Source organism: Balaenoptera physalus (genome assembly GCF_965194825.1).
Source record: "Balaenoptera physalus genome assembly, chromosome: 8".
NCBI classification, from domain to species: Eukaryota; Metazoa; Chordata; class Mammalia; order Artiodactyla; family Balaenopteridae; genus Balaenoptera; species Balaenoptera physalus.
This window is the reverse complement of record NC_138887.1, coordinates 99,776,630-99,793,023: the sequence shown is the minus strand read 5'-3', so window position 1 is coordinate 99,793,023 and position 16,394 is coordinate 99,776,630. Positions and strand designations below refer to the sequence as shown.

General features: G+C 46.7%; 1 protein-coding gene and 1 pseudogene across 2 annotated transcripts in view; one reads left to right on the top strand and one right to left on the bottom strand.

Annotated features, from left to right (window-relative positions):
* SND1 (staphylococcal nuclease and tudor domain containing 1) overlaps positions 1-983 on the bottom strand; it is a 421,659-nt gene extending 420,676 nt beyond the window's left edge. The window contains exon 1 of the mRNA XM_082472295.1: positions 685-983. Coding sequence (XP_082328421.1) covers positions 685-762 — 78 coding nt within the window. The 5' untranslated portion in view covers positions 763-983. The remainder of the gene's footprint in view (positions 1-684) is intronic.
* Positions 984-7,403: 6,420 nt separating this feature from the next.
* Positions 7,404-15,196, top strand: LOC309665822 (mth938 domain-containing protein pseudogene; annotated as a pseudogene). Its single transcript has 2 exons — positions 7,404-7,429; positions 10,283-15,196. The product of its transcript is annotated as a mth938 domain-containing protein pseudogene (transcript).
* Positions 15,197-16,394: the final 1,198 nt, after the last annotated feature.

The following is a 16,394-nucleotide window of genomic DNA, read 5'->3' as shown; positions in this document are numbered from 1 at the left end:
TCCTGGCTCCAATCCAAACCACGAGGTGACCTTAGGCAAGTCACTTGCCCTCTTCAAACTAGTCTCATCTGTAGTGAGGGAACAATAATGATCGCTAAGATTCCTACCGGTCTAACATCTTAAGAGTCAAAAAGAGGGGGAGCACAAATATGAGGAGCTCTCAGGACTACAAACTTGACACAAGAGGTGGAGGGAAAAAGACGGGAAATGAGGGCCAGAGCGCGAGAAAACTTGGCGTAAGTAACTGAGCGTGGGTGAAAATATAAAAGCTTCAAGAAGACCAAGTACTCCAAGAGTTCCATGGAAGAGCGGACGTCAGGATCTTGAAAAACTGCAAACTACTCAGCATATGCTAAAATGGACAGAGGACAGCTACCAACAAATTATCCCCGTTAACCAATCACTAATCTGTCTGTCCTGGTAAACAGCCAGGAAACTGAGTGCCGCGATCACGGAAATCACTGTGACCCCTAATGCCAGGGTGTCCGGGAGGCAAGGCACCCAGAGGAGTCCGTGTCGGTTTGCGTCTAGGGAGGGGATTCCGAGAACGGGTGAAAAGTGAGGAAAGGGGCAGAGGAAAGAGGATCTGGGAGACCATGCAGGCTGGCGGCAGGGGAAGGAGCCAGCGCCAGACTCCCGCACGGTGGTGGCCAGTGGGATCGGTGTCCCGGTCCCCGCTCTCACCATCTTGACGATGCCCCGCTGCACGGTGGGGACCACGGGTCCCCCGGAGGAGCCGCCGCTCTGCGCGGAGGAGGCCATGTGTAGCGATGGAAAACCAGCGAGTAAGACGGTGGGCCGGCTTGGAGGTGTCAGTGTGGGTGTCGGTGTTGGTGAGAGGCCGCCGCGGAGAGGAGCAGGCGGGCGACCGGCTGTGGGCGATGGACGGGACGGACACGCCGGGTGCTCAGAGGAGCAGCAGCGGGACCGCCAGCAAAAGAGACGCGATCTCCGCCGCCGCTACACGTTCTACTCGCCGCGCAAGCGTGCCAGAGCGCCACTGCTCTCCGGCCAATTAGAGCCCAGAGCCCGCCGGACCCCAAGCCAATAGGCACCCTGCTCGCGGAACCCCGCCCCTTGCTCCCCAAACCGGTGGAGAGCTTCAGGAAGCGCTGAAAGAGCTGATTTGCGGTGATGGGCTAAGTATGGGGCGGGACTTCCGGGGCAGCGGTAGTAGGTAGTGTCGGGAGGTGTAGTGGAAAGGAAAGGACACGTCAGCATCTGGCCGCGGGGCGCGGTGGGCCATGGGAGCCCCAAGGGCGGGGTCAGCCTCGCCCTCCGGCTTGGCCCCGCCCATTACGCCCCGCCCCGCGGGCCCCTGGGGAGCCCACGTGGAAGCCCGCTTTACAGGAGGGCGCACCAGGGTTGGGGAGAGCGGACTGGGACTCCCGAGCCAACGAGGCCGAATCCTAGAGGGATATCAGTACTGGTGCACACCGACTTCCGACATTTTACCTCAGCTGAAAGTGTGGGAAGTACTTGGAAAAGTCTGAACGCCGTGAAACCTACCGATGTTGGCCTTGACACCGAACGTGGCCGCGCGCCCTCCCTGTAATCGGGAGTGTATCTCGCTCGCATTTGAGTCGTCGGTGACTAGCACTTGTTAGGCGCTCGATTAATGTTTTTTGGTGGAAAGAATACATCTCTCTTACGGGGTGATATGTCTTGTGCGCCAGTGAAGTTGCGGAGAACCTTGCTAACACTCTCTCCGTTGACGTAGCGTGAAGAGCCACGCCTCCTCCAACCGCCCGACGCCATCCCTTCACCTAGCCCTAGTCTCTTTCGAATAAAGTGATGGCGGGGTAGGGAGGCGCAGAGCAAAGACATGTGAATGTTGAGAGACAACTAATATTCGTCGAGTGCCCACTATGAGGAGCCAAGGATCTTACTTTCATGCCATTTAATCTTAATCTTGAAACTTGGTCCTACACTGACGACAGTTTCCCCTGTAGCTCTTTTGAGAAGCGGTTATTCTCCCACACTTCACTTTTCCCAGAGGCAAGTTTTGGGGTGAGCATCTTCCTAGACGCCTATTGCCCCTTCCATACCATTAATTTGCCATCCTCTTCAAAAAAAAAAAAAATCTCTGTGGTGGCTCATCCCACCTGATTATAGTACTCTCCTCTTCACTGGGGTTGTTGTCTTCTCTGCCCCAAATGCCACTTTGTCATTCATTGAAATTGACACCTGGTGCACACTCTTCTCCACCCAGTGATCCTGAGTGACTTTAACCTTTATGTGCCTGACTTATCCAATACCCTGGCCTTGACCTCATCTTCAGTGAATTTGACCTCTGCACCCCTTCAGCTACCCTCTTTGGGACAGATGAAGCATTACAACAGCTCCACAGCTGAAACTGTAAACTCAAACACCCCTTTCTCTGATCATAATTGCTGTCCTTTCTCCCTTCTCACTGTTACTTCTTACACCTTGTATTAGTTATCTATTGCTGTATAACAATTTACCCCAAAACTTAAGTATTAAAACAATGAGCATTTATTATCTCACAGTTTTTGTCAGGAATCTAGGCAGGTCTTAGCTTCAAGTTCCCTCACAAGGCTGTAATCAAGCCTGTAATCAATGGGAGCTTTTGTCTCATCTGAAGGTCCCATCTGACTAAGGGAGGATCTGCGTTTCAGATCACTCAGGCAGTCATTGGCAGGATTCAGGACCTCAGTTCCCTGCCATGTGGGTCTCCCCGTAGGGCACACAGCGTGGTAACTGGTTTGCATCAGAACAAGTGAGTAAGAGAGCGAGAGGACAAGCACGAGTCTTTTTGAACCTAATCTCAGAAGTAACATCCCAGGACTTCCCTGGTGGCGCAGTCGTTAAGAATCCACCTGCCAATGCAGGGGACACAGGTTCGAGCCCTGGTCTGGGAAGATCCCACATGTTGCAGAGGAACTAAGCCCATGTGCCACAACTACTGAGCCTGCGCTCTAGAGCCCACGAGCCACAACTACTGAAGCCCACGTGCCTAGAGCCCGTGCTCCGCAACAAGAGAAGCCACCGCAATGACAAGCCCCCGCCCCGCAATGAAGAGTAACCCCCACTTGAGTCCCCGCTCGCCGCAACTTACAGCAACAGAGACCCAACGCAGCCAAAAAAAAAAAAAAGTAACATCCCATCACTTGCCATATTCTATTAGGTGCAGCCCACACTCAAAGGGAGGAGATTACACAAGGGCAGAGATTACCCAGGAGGTAGGATCACTGGGGATCATCTTAGAGGCTACCTATCACACACTGTTCTTTAAGTAGAATTCAAAGTCCCTGAACCTCTCTGTCCTCTTTATATCAGCTCTTTTCTGCTTTCTCCTGGTCCCTTAGACCCCATTATTTTTGCCCCTCTCCTTCCAGTATCCTCATCTCTAATCCCCATTTGCCTTCCACTGGACTCAACTGTCAAAACTCCAACTCTAGAACTCTCTGCCTTCTCCAAACCTACCACTTAACTAGAGCAAACACTCAAAGATGCAGGTCGTTGCCACACTAACAATTCACAGGCCCTCACACATTGCCTGGAATTTCTTCTGTTTCCTCAATCACTTTGGTCTCCAACTCCATTGGGTCTGGTGTGTCGTTGTTTAATTAAAACTATGTTTTTAGAGCAGTTTTAGTTTCACAGCAAAACTGAGAGGAGGGTACAGAGATTTCTCCATATATTCCCTGCCCCTGCACAGGCATAGCCTCCCTCATTATCAACATCCCATGGTCCATTTGTTACAGTTGATGAACTTATATTGATACGTCATAATCACTCAAAGTCCATAGTTTACACTAGGGTTCACTCTTGGTGTTGTACATTGTGTGGGTTTAGACAAATGTATAATGGACATATATCCATCAATATAGTATCACACAGAGTATTTTCCCTGCCCTAAAAATCCCTGGGTCTGTTTTACAACTGATGGTAACATACTTTATAACACAGGGAGCTCTACCTAATGCACTGTGGTAACCTAAATGGAAGGGAAGTCCAAAAGGGAGAGGATATCTGTATGTGTACGGCTGATTCATTTTGTTGTGCAGTGGAGGCCAACGCAACATTGGAAAGCAACCATACTCCAATAAAAATTAATAAAAAAAAATCCCTGGGTCTGTTTTAAACCTTCTCTGTTTTCCTCTTAACCCTGACTCCACTCTCTCCCACACTCTCCTATAGTGTAAGGCCTCCTACTTCGGAGGGATAATAAAAGCCATCAAGAACTCCTTCCATATAAAGACACAGACGTAGAGAACGGACTTGAGGGCATGGGGAGGGGGAAGGGGAGACTGGGACGAAGTGAGAGAGTAGCACTGACATATATACACTACCAAATGTAAAACAGATAGCTAGTGGGAAGCAGCAGCATAGCACAGGGAGATCAGCTCGGTGCTCTGCGACCACCTAGAGGGGTGGGATAGAGAGGGTGGGAAGGAGACGCAAGAGGGAGGGGATATGGGGATATACGTATGCATATAGCTGATTCACTTTGTTATACATCAGAAACTAACACACCATTGTAAAGCAATTATACTCCAAAAAAAAAAAAAAAAGAACTCCCTCCATTTCCCACCACTAAAGCTAAAAACTTATGTTCCTTCTCATTCTTCTCCTTTTCTCCCTTGTTACAAAGAAAAAACTTCCTACTGCTTAGGCTAAACTCTCTATGTCCTGGATCCACCCCCTCCACCTTCTCAAGGGCGCTCAGATAATTCCCTCTCCTGTTTCATAGCCTCTCAGTTTATCCTGGATTCTTCTCATTAATATTTAAATATTCTCAAATGTCTTGCACAGTAAAAATAAATTAATTAAATTAATCTTTACTCCACATCCCTCTCCAGATAGCTCTCCTCCCTTCATAGGCAAACCCTCTTGGTGAAATTCTTTGTGTCTGTTGCCTCTGCATCCTCACCCTGCATTCAGTCCTCAGCTCCCTGCACTCTGACTATTGCTCTTATCAACTTACTGAAACTGTTCTCTCCAAGGTCACTCATGAGTGACCTCCTTGTGACTACATTCAATGGACACTCTTCACATTCGGCAGTCACTTAGCTGAGCTCTCCATAGTATTTGACATCGTACTCCTTGAAATGTCTCTTTCCTTCCCATATTTCTTATATTCCTCCCATCTCTCTAGCTATTCCTCCTCATCTCCATTGTAAAGGACTCTCCTTTTGCCTACCCCTTAATATTGATGTTCCCCTGGGTTCTTCTCAAAGTATCTTTTTTTCTAGCACAAAACATTCTTCCTGAGACATCTAATCCATTCTCATGGCTGCATGCTAATGATTCCCAAATAGATAACTCCTGTTAAAATAACTCCCTTGCGCTCCAGACCCATATGTACAATGATACTCTGGATATCTGCCCGTGGCTGTCACCTTGGGAATTCAAATTCAACATGTCTCACAAGGAGCTCATTATCTTTCCTCCCTAGCCTCCTCTTCCCTAGTATGTGTCTCAGCCCAAATAATGAGATGAAAAGCTACACAGTTAGGGCTTCCTTGGTGGCGCAGTGGTTGAGAGTCTGCCTGCCGATGCAGGGGACACGGGTTCGAGCCCTGGTCTGGGAGGATCCCACATGCCGTGGAGCAACTAGGCCCATGAGCCACAACTGCTGAGCCTGCGCGTCTGGAGCCTGTGCTCCGCAACAAGAGAGGCCACGATGGTGAGAGGCCCGCACACCGCGATGAAGAGTGGCCCCCGCTTGCCGCAACTGGAGAGAGCCCTTGCACAGAGGCGAAGACCCAACAGAGCCAAAAATAAATAAATAAATAAATAATAATTAAAAAAAAAAACACACAAACTCACATTATTAAAAAAACAAACAAACAAACAAAAAGCTACACAGTTACAAGCCAGAAATCTGGAGATCATCTGTGACTCCTCTCTCTACCTCATTCCTTAATTCTTAGTCAATCTCGGAAATCTGTTAGATCTACAGCAGTGCGGTGTAGCACATAAGCCCTACCTGGAGCAAGGCTGCCTGGGTTCACATCCCAACACTATATAACCTTGAGCAGGCTGTGTGGTATCTCTGTTCCATGGATTTCTCCTCTGTAAAATAAAGATGATAATAAGACTTACCTCTTAGGGTCGTTCTGGTCTTGAGGATTGTATGCGTTAGTATATGCTAAATGCATAGAACACTGCCTGGATATATGTGTTAAATTTGCTGTGATTATTATTAAGTATCTCCTGTTGCTTAAGCCTGACATATTTTCACCCGGGTCGCTGCACTAGGCTTATAATAGAGCTCCCTGACATCAGGGAGCTTCCTTGACCTACACCCCACCCATTCTTCCTACTGCAGCCTAAGTGATATTTCTAAAATGCAGATCTGATCAGGTCTTTCTACTCCCTAAGCCCCTCACGTGATTTCTCTACACCAGCTCTTCTCTCACAGCTCTACCCTTCCACAGTGTGCCCAGGCCAAGTGAACTTGGTTTTGGCCTTTCAAGACTACACCCCTTGGCCTCCAGGGCTTTGTGCCTACTTTTCTGTCTGCCTGGAGCACTCTTTCCATCCCTCTTTCCTTCTCCCTGCCCTGACTCACTTCCCCTGTTTCCCCATCCTTCAACTCCCCACTTAGAAATCAGAATGTCTCCCCTGGAAGGCATTGAGAAGAATGCCTTCCCTCAGGGTAGGATTGTTTTGTTTTTTCTCCTACTCTTGATCTGTTAGAGCACTTATGAGATTGTAGTATCATTGTCTCTTTCCCTTTGAAAATGTCATCAGACTGTGTCTGATTTCCTTACAGTGGAATTCGGAGGCCATGCTTGGCACAGACAGCTGCTCAGTATATATCTGTGAATAAATGAATGACAGGGACTTCCCTGGTGGTCCAGTGGTTAAGACTCCGCGCTTCCACTGCAGACAGCACAGAGTTTGATCCCTGGTCGGGGAGCTAGGATCCTGCATGCTGTTCGGCGCAGCCAAATAAAATACAACAAAATAAATGAATGACAGAAAAGTATTATCATATTCATTTCACCTGTAAGGAACTATAGATTCAAGTAGGATGTTTGTTGAAGGTCACACGGCTAGAGAAGTAGTAGAGAAGGGATTTGACACTAGTTCTTGTGACTCTAAAACTCATGTTCACTCTGCCATTAGTAATGGAAGGAGACTTAGAAAACCTTAAAGGTGACTCCTGTGTGGTGGTGAACGTGAACACATACCGCCCGCCCACACACACACAATCTGGAGACGGACAAGATTCATTTAAACAAACAAACAAACACCCTATTTTCTGTACTCCTTTGAGAGTAAATCTAGGAAATATATCCCCGGTAGTAGTAATGGCCAAAATATATTGAGCACTAAATACTAAACAGACTCGATGCAGAATACTTTTCCCTACATTACATAATTTAATCCTTAGAACAATGCTATGAAATGCTCAGTCTCTTTCCACAATGGAGGACATTAATGCTTCGAAAAGGTGAGCAACCAACTGTAAGTCAATTGGTAATAAGGGATGGAGTCAAGATGTGAACCCTGAAATTTCTGACCATAGTCTGCTCTCAACCATTTGACTAGCCTGCTTCTAGGGCGGCCAGACATGCCCCCTCAACCTCAATCTGCACCTGTAGAATCCAGAGGCTTCAATGAAAGAGTTTTCAACTCTTCAATGAGCTTCCTTTGGATAAACGGGAGGAAATTCAGCACTGGACTAACTACCTGCTTCCATTCTTCCAAGCCCCTCTCCAACTTCAACCCACCCTCCATACTGTCAACTTGCTGTTCTTTCTGAGATGCACATTTCAATCACACAGACTCCCTCCTTAACATTATAGTGGCTCCCCTTCTGCTTCAGATAGAGTTTCAACTCCTAAGCATAGCACAGGAGGCCCTCACCATCTGGCTCTGACCTACTCTTCCTTCTCCTCCTCCTCCCTCTCCTCCTCCTCCTTCTCCTCTTCCTCCTTCTCCTCCTCTTCTTCCTTCTCCTTCTTTTTAAAGTTTGTTACAGACTGAACTGTGTTCTGCAAAATTCATATGTTGAAGCCCAAACCCCCAATGTGACTGTATTTGGAGATAGGGCCTTTATGGAGGTAATTAAGGTTAAAAGAGTGGTTTCCTAATCCAATAAGATTGGTGTCCTTATAAGGAAGAGAAACCAGCTCTCTCTCCCTCCCCCCGCCCTCCCTGCCTGCAGGTGTACAGAGGAAAGGCCATGTGAAGACACAGCAAGAAGGTGGTTGTCTGCAAGCCAGAAAGAGAGGTCTCGCCAGAAATCAACCCTGGCACCTTGATCTTGGACTTCTAGCCTCTAGAACTGTGAGAAAATAGGTTTCTGTTTCTCAAGTCATCCAGTCTGGTATCTTGTTATGACAGTCTGAGCTAATACAACGTTTTACTGTACTATGTTTATCTAAAAGAAAAGCCTCATATGGGACTTCCCTGGTAGTCCAGTGGGTAAGACTCTGTGCTCCCGATGCAGGGGGTCCGGGTTCGATCCCTGGTCGGGGAACTAGATCCGGCACGCATGCCACAACGAAGATCCCACGTGCTGCAACTAAGACCCGGCACAGCCTAAATAAATAAATAAATAAATAAATACTTAAAAAAATAATAAAAGAAAAGCGTCATAAACCCAAGTTGTCTAGATCAGCCCTGTCCAAAAGAACTTTCTGGAGCAATGGAAACGTTCTGTATATGCTCTGTCCAACACAGTAGGCAACAGCCACATGTGGTCAATGAGCACTTGAAATGTGGCTAGTGCAACTGAGGAACTGAATTTTTAATGTTATTTAATTTAATTAATTTAAATTAAGTTTAAGTAGCCACCTAAGGCTAGTGACTGATGTATTTAATCACCAGTCTAGGTGATCAAACTTAAATCTTGCTGTCATATCTGATACCGGAATCTTCTATGTTGGGTTTTTTTAAAAAATAAATTTATTTATTTATTTATTTTTGGCTGCATTGGGTCTTCGTTGCTGCGCGCGGGCTTTCTCTAGTTGCGGTGCGCAGGCTTCTCATTGCGGTGGCTTCTCTTGTTGCAGAGCACAGGCTCTAGGCATGCAGGCTTCAGTAGTTGCGGTGCGTGGGCTCAGTAGTTGTGACTCATGGGCTCTAGAGCACAGGCTCAGTAGCTGTGGCGCACGGGCTTAGTTGCTCCACAGCATGTGGGATCTTCTGGGAGCAGGGCTCGAACCCGTGCCCCCTGCATTGGCAGGCGGATTCTTAACCACTGTGCCACCAGGGCGGTCCTTATCAGTCTTTTTTAATTCCAAACATTTTGGTAGAGGGGCAGTAGTATTCTCATTATGGCCTTAATTTGCATTTCCCTGATTTCTAATGAGGCTAAGCATTTTTAAATATGTATAACTGGTATTTGGTCATAAAGGTATTCTCCTCTATTATCTTCTAGGAGCTTTATTATTTTGCCTTTCACATTAATAGCAACAATTCCTGGAGGCACTGTGACATCATTTCGTTTGTCTGCCCTCAAGTCATCTTTTGGGATTGTAGTCATTTCAATGTTATCCTGATCCAAACTGAGAGGATCTAACCCTGGAATATTCTCCTGCTCCCAGAACTTAGAAAGTCTTCATTGCAAACCAAATGATAAAGTCAAAATCCTGAGGCCCTAGAAGAGTAAAACACTCTATTCTTCAAGCAGCCTAACCCCCCAACTCATCTGGGACCCAGGCTCTGCAGAGGAGTACCCCACTCGCTCTGTTCTCCCCATCACACACCTCGCCTCCAAACCAAGTGCTTGAAGCCATGGCTCTCCCCCTTTCTCACTGTGCTGCCAAACAAGCATAAGTGTCCCCACCCCCATCTGGCCCCTGTGTCCAGGACAAGGTCATTAAGAGGAACGTCTCTCCTGAACTCTGGATTCCCAGATTTAGGGGCAAACACGAGGATGTCAGAGCATTTTAACTGTGACTTTAGACCTTTCGAGCTTGGTGTTTGAATTCCCCTGGAAGGATTAGGATAGCTTCTCTTCCTGGGAGTTACTACCCATGGAATTGCAAGGCAGTTAGATTTCCAACCTGCTCTTCTCTAAGATGGGAGACCAAGTTCTTCCTAGCCGTGGCAGACAAATGGGAAGGTCTGTCCAGTTACCCTAATGTTTACTGCTACACAGATTCCACTGAGCATTCATTTCCCTTCTCCTTGTTTATTCTCTTTGTCCCATCCACCTTCCTTCTTGCTTCTGACTTCTCCACATTCCTAAATGAATTTGTCTCTTCCCCAAAACTAAAAATAAACCCATTATAATTAAACACCCTTGGCCTAGCCAAGAGGCCCTGAACAAACCAAGGTGAGAGATAAAACACAGAGCCATTTGGGATCGCAGCTCCGTGGACAGAGGGCGTTGGAGTTCAGTTAAGTTCCTTATATCTTCCCCTGAAATTGCTTCCCTCTCATGGGGGCAAATGAAAATACAAGACTCTACTAAAATCTATAAGGGCTGCAAAGTGCAGCCAGGGGGAATTTGGGCTGGAGATCGGAGAGAGACAGAACTGAGCGTTCTCCTGGTGTGCAGCCTGCCGATGTGAAGGAAATTGTGGAGACGGGTGTGCAGACCCTTGCGATTGGCTGAGGGATGAGTGAGGCCTTGAAGGTACCCCATCAACTCTGGAGTACCTCGGGAAAGAAGGCACTGATGTGCGGGCCCTCCAGACAGAGCAGGCAGTGAAGGAGGATAATGCCTTGGTTACCCAAGGTGCCAGGGTGGGAGGGGTCTTCCATTCCACCTGCTGATGGAAACTGAAGAGAATAAATCAGGCATTCCCTGGCAGTCCAGTGATAAGGACTCGACACTTTCACTGCAGTGGCCAGGGTTCAATCCCTGGTTGGGGAACTAAGATCCCACAAGCCATGGGGCACAGCCAAAAAAAAAAAAAAAAAAAAAGAGAGAGAATAAATCACTAAGCAATGAAAAAACAAAACAAAATAAAACAAAAAACCCCAACCCACCCTTAATACAAAAGTTCCACCCCATACATAATTTTCCTTAAGACTTTTAACCTCCGTCTCATATCCGTGTAAAAACTTTTTAGGGCCAGGAAATGCAAAGGAGAGAAAAGGAGTCAGAACATGGTGGGAGCATAGTAAGTGCTTACAGAAAAGGGTTGTAACTGGTTAGGAAGTAGGTGGTACTCATGAAGTTTTCCCCAACAAGGCAGCCTCACAGAGGCCCTCCCACCCCTAGCCTCCTTAGGGAGGGCATCTCTAAGGGTTCGTACATACCCCACAGTGGGTACTGGTTGTAAAACACTAGGGGAGAGCCAAGAAGTTCAGCTCTAATCACTTACTCAGGTGATGGTGCTGCAGCTGCTCTGCAGGACTTGGTCCACCAGCCCTGTCTATTGGGCAACATACACAGAGTGCACCCTGGAAAGACAGCACATTGCTTCTCTTCGGTGACAGCATGACTGACAGTGATATCTTTCTAGCCTCCAGGCCAGAATTCATCTGGGTGAGAAAGAATGAATGGGAGTGCGCCCCATGTGATCATAAACCAACAGGCCAGAAAAACAGCCGAAGTCTCTTTCCCATCTGAGTTTTTGCTTAGCCTGTATTTATTTATTTATTATTATTATTTTTTGCTCAGCCTGGTTTTTTTTTTTTTTAATTAATAAATTTATTTATTTATTTATTTTGGGCCGCGTTGGGTCTTCGTTGTGGTGCGCAGGCTTCTCATTGCAGTGGCTTCTCTTGTTGTGGAGCATGGGCTCTAGGTGCATGGGCTTCAGTAGTTGTGGCACTCAGGCTCAGTAGTTGTGGCGCATGGGCTTAGTTGCTCCACGGCATGTGGGATCTTCCCGGACCAGGGCTCGAACCTGAGTCCCCTGCATTGGCAGGCGGATTCTTAACCACTGTGCCACCAGGGAAGTCCCACTCAGCCTGGTTTTATTGCACATCACTTCAGTACGCCTGCATAGCCATGTGTTCATCATTTTGGTAACTAAGAAGCCCCATTTTGCCTTCTATTGGTGCTTAAGTAAATTATAAACACTACCTTTTGTTCAGTCTCTACACGGGCCAGGCATGGTACTAGATATTTTGTATATACTGTCATATGATCTCATGAAATTGCTATAATAATCCCCCATGGGAGAAATGTTGTTTCCACTGTAAAGGAAATAAAACTGAGGCTCAGGAGGACAGGATTCCAACCCGGGTCTATGTGACTCCTAAGTTCAAGCTCTTGGTCCTTCTGTCAATCTATCCATGAGGCATGGTTTTGGAAGCCTCTTAGAGGCCATCCCACCTCATACAAAGGCTGAGGTCGTTGTCAAAGACATCCTTTCAGTAACATTTAATAACATTCACCTTATCTACCCGTTTTTTCCTTATCTCACAAGATGTTTTGCCCACCCAGCTTTTATTTTCCCCATCAAATGATTCTTGTTTTTTCAGTCCTAGAAACAAAATGCTGGGCTAGATGAGTCATTGTTTCAAGCCACTGTGACAATTTTCTGTGTTCCTCCTACAGAAACTGTTATCTAGCACCTTGGGTAATTTTTTTCTCTTTTATCCAACTTGACTGTCCTTTCTCTCCCAAGAAAATTTCTGTTCCTACAAAGTAGCTATTAGAGGGAGTCTCCTCTAAGCTCCTAGGGTTAAGACAGAGCTGAATATATCTGAGAAGGTTTGGAAGTCCTGAGAGTGATTGTTAAAGAGGGGATTTGCTTTAATAGTCCCTGCTGGTCCCAGCCCCACCCCCATTTCCGGGGCCTTTGCCCCCTCATAGGAATTCCTCCCTCCCAGGTTCTAGGTAGCCAAACACTGCCCTCTGGCTGCCCAGTGGAGGCCTTATTGGCAGGCTATGCCCAGTAGTTGGCCCTCACCTCCTTCTCCACCCAGCTCACATATTCTGGATGTCATAGGATGGTCAAGTTGTTTGCAGGAAGCAGCCAGATAACTTTAGGACTTGTTTATCAATGGACCGTGGACAGCTCCTGATCTGCTCCTTACTGTCAGGCCTAGAATTTCCACGGAGAGACAGGATAAACCTAAAAGGAAATCTAAAAACATTGACAAGAACGTGACAATCAGCACAAAGTGATGGTGGCCCCATGGAGGGGTCCACAAACAAGAACTTGCGGTGAGAGTATGAGGAGAAATGGCACCTTGGTGAGAGCCAGGAGGATTATTGTCTTGCTGGGCATTTGCTCTGCAGTCCCTACCAAGGGTAAGAACTCATCTTTGGGACCAGACAGGACAGAATAGAGCAGAAGATGCTCCCTTCTTGGGATATGTCTTGGAGGGGCATGATTATCTCTCTCCAAATCTCAGTGCTGAGAGGTTACCATAGGAAAGGTGCTAATTAAAACAATGGAATCATTCCTGTTATGGGTTGAATTGTGTCCCTGAAAAATTCATATGATGAAGTTCTCACCCCCAGTACCTTATAATGTGACTATATTTGGAGATGGGGTCATTGTAGATGTAATCAATTAAAGTCAGAGGTCATACTAGAGTAGGGTGGGCCCCTAATTCAATGACTAGTGTCCTCATGAAAAGAATGCCTTTTTTGAAAACACACACACACATACACACACACACACACAGAGGAAGAACGTCATGTGAACATTGGAGCCATAAGCCAATGAACTACCAGAAGCTAGGAGAAAGACCTGGAACAGATCCTTCCCTAGAGCCTCCAGAGGGAGCATGGCCCTGCTGACACTTTGATGTCAGACTTCTGGCCTCCAGAACTGTGAGACAATAAATGTCTATTGTTTAAGTCACCCAGTTTGTAGTATTTTGTTACAGCAGCTGTAGTGAATTAATACATCTCCCTATGACAAAAAGAAACAGGTAAACTAGGGTTAGTTTATTCATTAGAAAGATGAGGTCCCACAGCAAATAAGTGGCCGTTTGGCCTAAATCTCAATTTTTCCAGGCAATGTGCTCCCCTCCACACACATGCCAGTGGTGTCCTCCCACTCTCTCGATGGAGCAGGACAGAAGATGCCACGCAGTCAAGAGGCTAGACTTCCTATGTCTTCTTTCTCATTTCCTTCCCACATACTACTTCCTTCTACTTCAAACTTTCCCCTTTCATCTCCTACTCCATAAATTTTTAAAAGATGGGAGTGAGTTAGGAGAGGAAGAATGTAGAAGCTAGGAGGCAGGACTCACTTGGGTATTTTATTTTTAATTTTTTAAAATTAAATTAAATTAAATTAAATTAATTGATTTATTTTTGGCTGCAATGGGTCTTCATTGCTGCGTGCGGGCTATCTCTAGTTGCGGCAAGTGGGGGCTACTGTTCGTTGCGGTGCGAGGGCTTCTCACTGCGGTGGCTTCTCTTGCTGCGGAGCACAGGCTCTAGGCGCGCGGGATTCAGTAGTTGTGGCACGCGGGCTCAGTAGTTGTGGCTCTTGGGCTCTAGAGCGCAGGCTCAGTAGTTGTGGCACACGGGCTTAGTTGCTCCACGGCATGCTCCACGGGATCTTCCCGGACCAGGGATCAAACCCATGTCCCCTGCATTGGCAGGCAGATTCTTAACCACTGCGCCACCAGGGAAGTCCCACTTGGGCATTTTAACTCCTCTGTTTTGACCCTACCTTCTTGTCGCCTTTCCAAGCAGACCAGAGCTCAGTGGATTCACCCTCCAGTACAGAGAAACCCCAGCATCTGGAAGAGAGAGACAAGCTGTCGTTTTCCTATTTGAATTGCTTGGCATCTCTGTGGACTGGCTGAGGAAATTCTCTTGCCTTGTCTTCTCTCTCAACTGGGGCTCTCCCAGTACTCAAGGTATGTGAACTTGGAACTCCAGGGGAGTTTGCTCTTTACAAACTTGCTGTGTTCCATCCTTCATCTTCGTAGACTGACATCTCCATTATTGCCCAGGGCTCATAGACTGACACCTCTGTTCTTACTCAAGGCTCCACCAATAGCTTCAAAAGGAGCTTTAATTTTTTGAGATCAGGGTGATAAAGAGAAGGGAAGCATGCATAAGAACTTCCTTTTAAAAGACATCGTTGTAAGTGAAGTAAGCCAGACACGAAAGAACAAATATTACATGATCCCACTGATGTGGTACCTAGAATAGGCAAATTAATAGAGACAGAAAGTAGCATAAAGGTCCAAGTGTTAGGAGGAGTGAGGAAAGGGGAGTTATTGTTTAATGGGTACAGAATTTGGGATGATGAAAAAATTCTGGAAATGGATAGTAATGATGGATATACAACATTGTGAATGTACTTGATGCCACTGAATTTTACACTTAAAAATGGCTAGAGGGCTTCCCTGGTGGCGCAGTGGTTGAGAATCTGCCTGCCAATGCAGGGGACACAGGTTCGAGCCCTGGTCTGGGAGGATCCCATATGCCGCGGAGCAACTGGGCCCGTGAGCCACAGCTACTGAGCCTGCGCATCTGGAGCCTGTGCTCCGCAACAAGAGAGGCCGCGACAGTGAGAGGCCCGCGCACCGCGATGAAGAGTGGCCCCCGCTTGCCGCAACTGGAGAAAGCCCTCGCACAGAAACGGAGATCCAACGCAGCAAAAATAAATAAATAAATATTTAAAAAAAAAAAATGGCTAGAATGGTAAGCTTTATGTGGTGTATATTTTCCCACAATGTAAAAAGAAAAGTAAAGAAAATACCAGAGGTAAAATCAGCATTCTTTATTACTGATCCAACAGAATCATTTTTTTCTGAGTTCCTAAGATTAGTATCTTTGGGCAATTATGTTAGATAGTTTGACTGATATTTTTACTGGTTGGTTTAAAATAAATTCCTTCTTTTCTCCTGAAAAAAGAGAATTCTATTCTCAAACCCAGCTTCCTTAACAAGGATAATAACACCCAAAGGATTTTACTCTGTTGGGTTCCAGAGCGTGTCTTTTCAATTCCATCCCTGGAGGAAGTCAGACTCATGGTGTGGAGAGCGGCTATTGGACGGTACAGGATTAGAAGGGGAACTGGTGTCTCAGAGCACTTGCAGGTGCCAAGTCTTTCCCAAGTCTGCATCTCTCTTTCCCCTTCTGACCTGATGCTGACTCTCCTGCCAATCACAGTGCTGGGACTCTCAGGGGAGAGGTGATGAAGGAAGCCTGGGTTATGAACAATTACTATCAAACTCAGTGTCCCTACGAAACGCAGAGCACTGGGCAGGCTGCAGGGGGAGCCCGCGTGCAGACCCTGCAGGGCCACCTGGCTCTCCCAGGCAGGCTCCCAAGTAGCTGATCCCCCGTGGCTGAGGTCAAGCAGCTCTAGCCAGCGTCTCCCCAAATACAGCTTGATTGGGATAATTATTATTATATATTATGAGAAATAGAAAGAAAACTAAGAGAAAGAACTCAAAGTACCAAGAGACAAGAGAAACCGGCATAGTGGGTGGAGAAAGTGAGGGCTTTGGTGAACCATCTAAATGTTGAATAGTGGGAGAAGAAAAGAGAATCAGAGAGTAAACAGAAGCTTCCATGAAACATC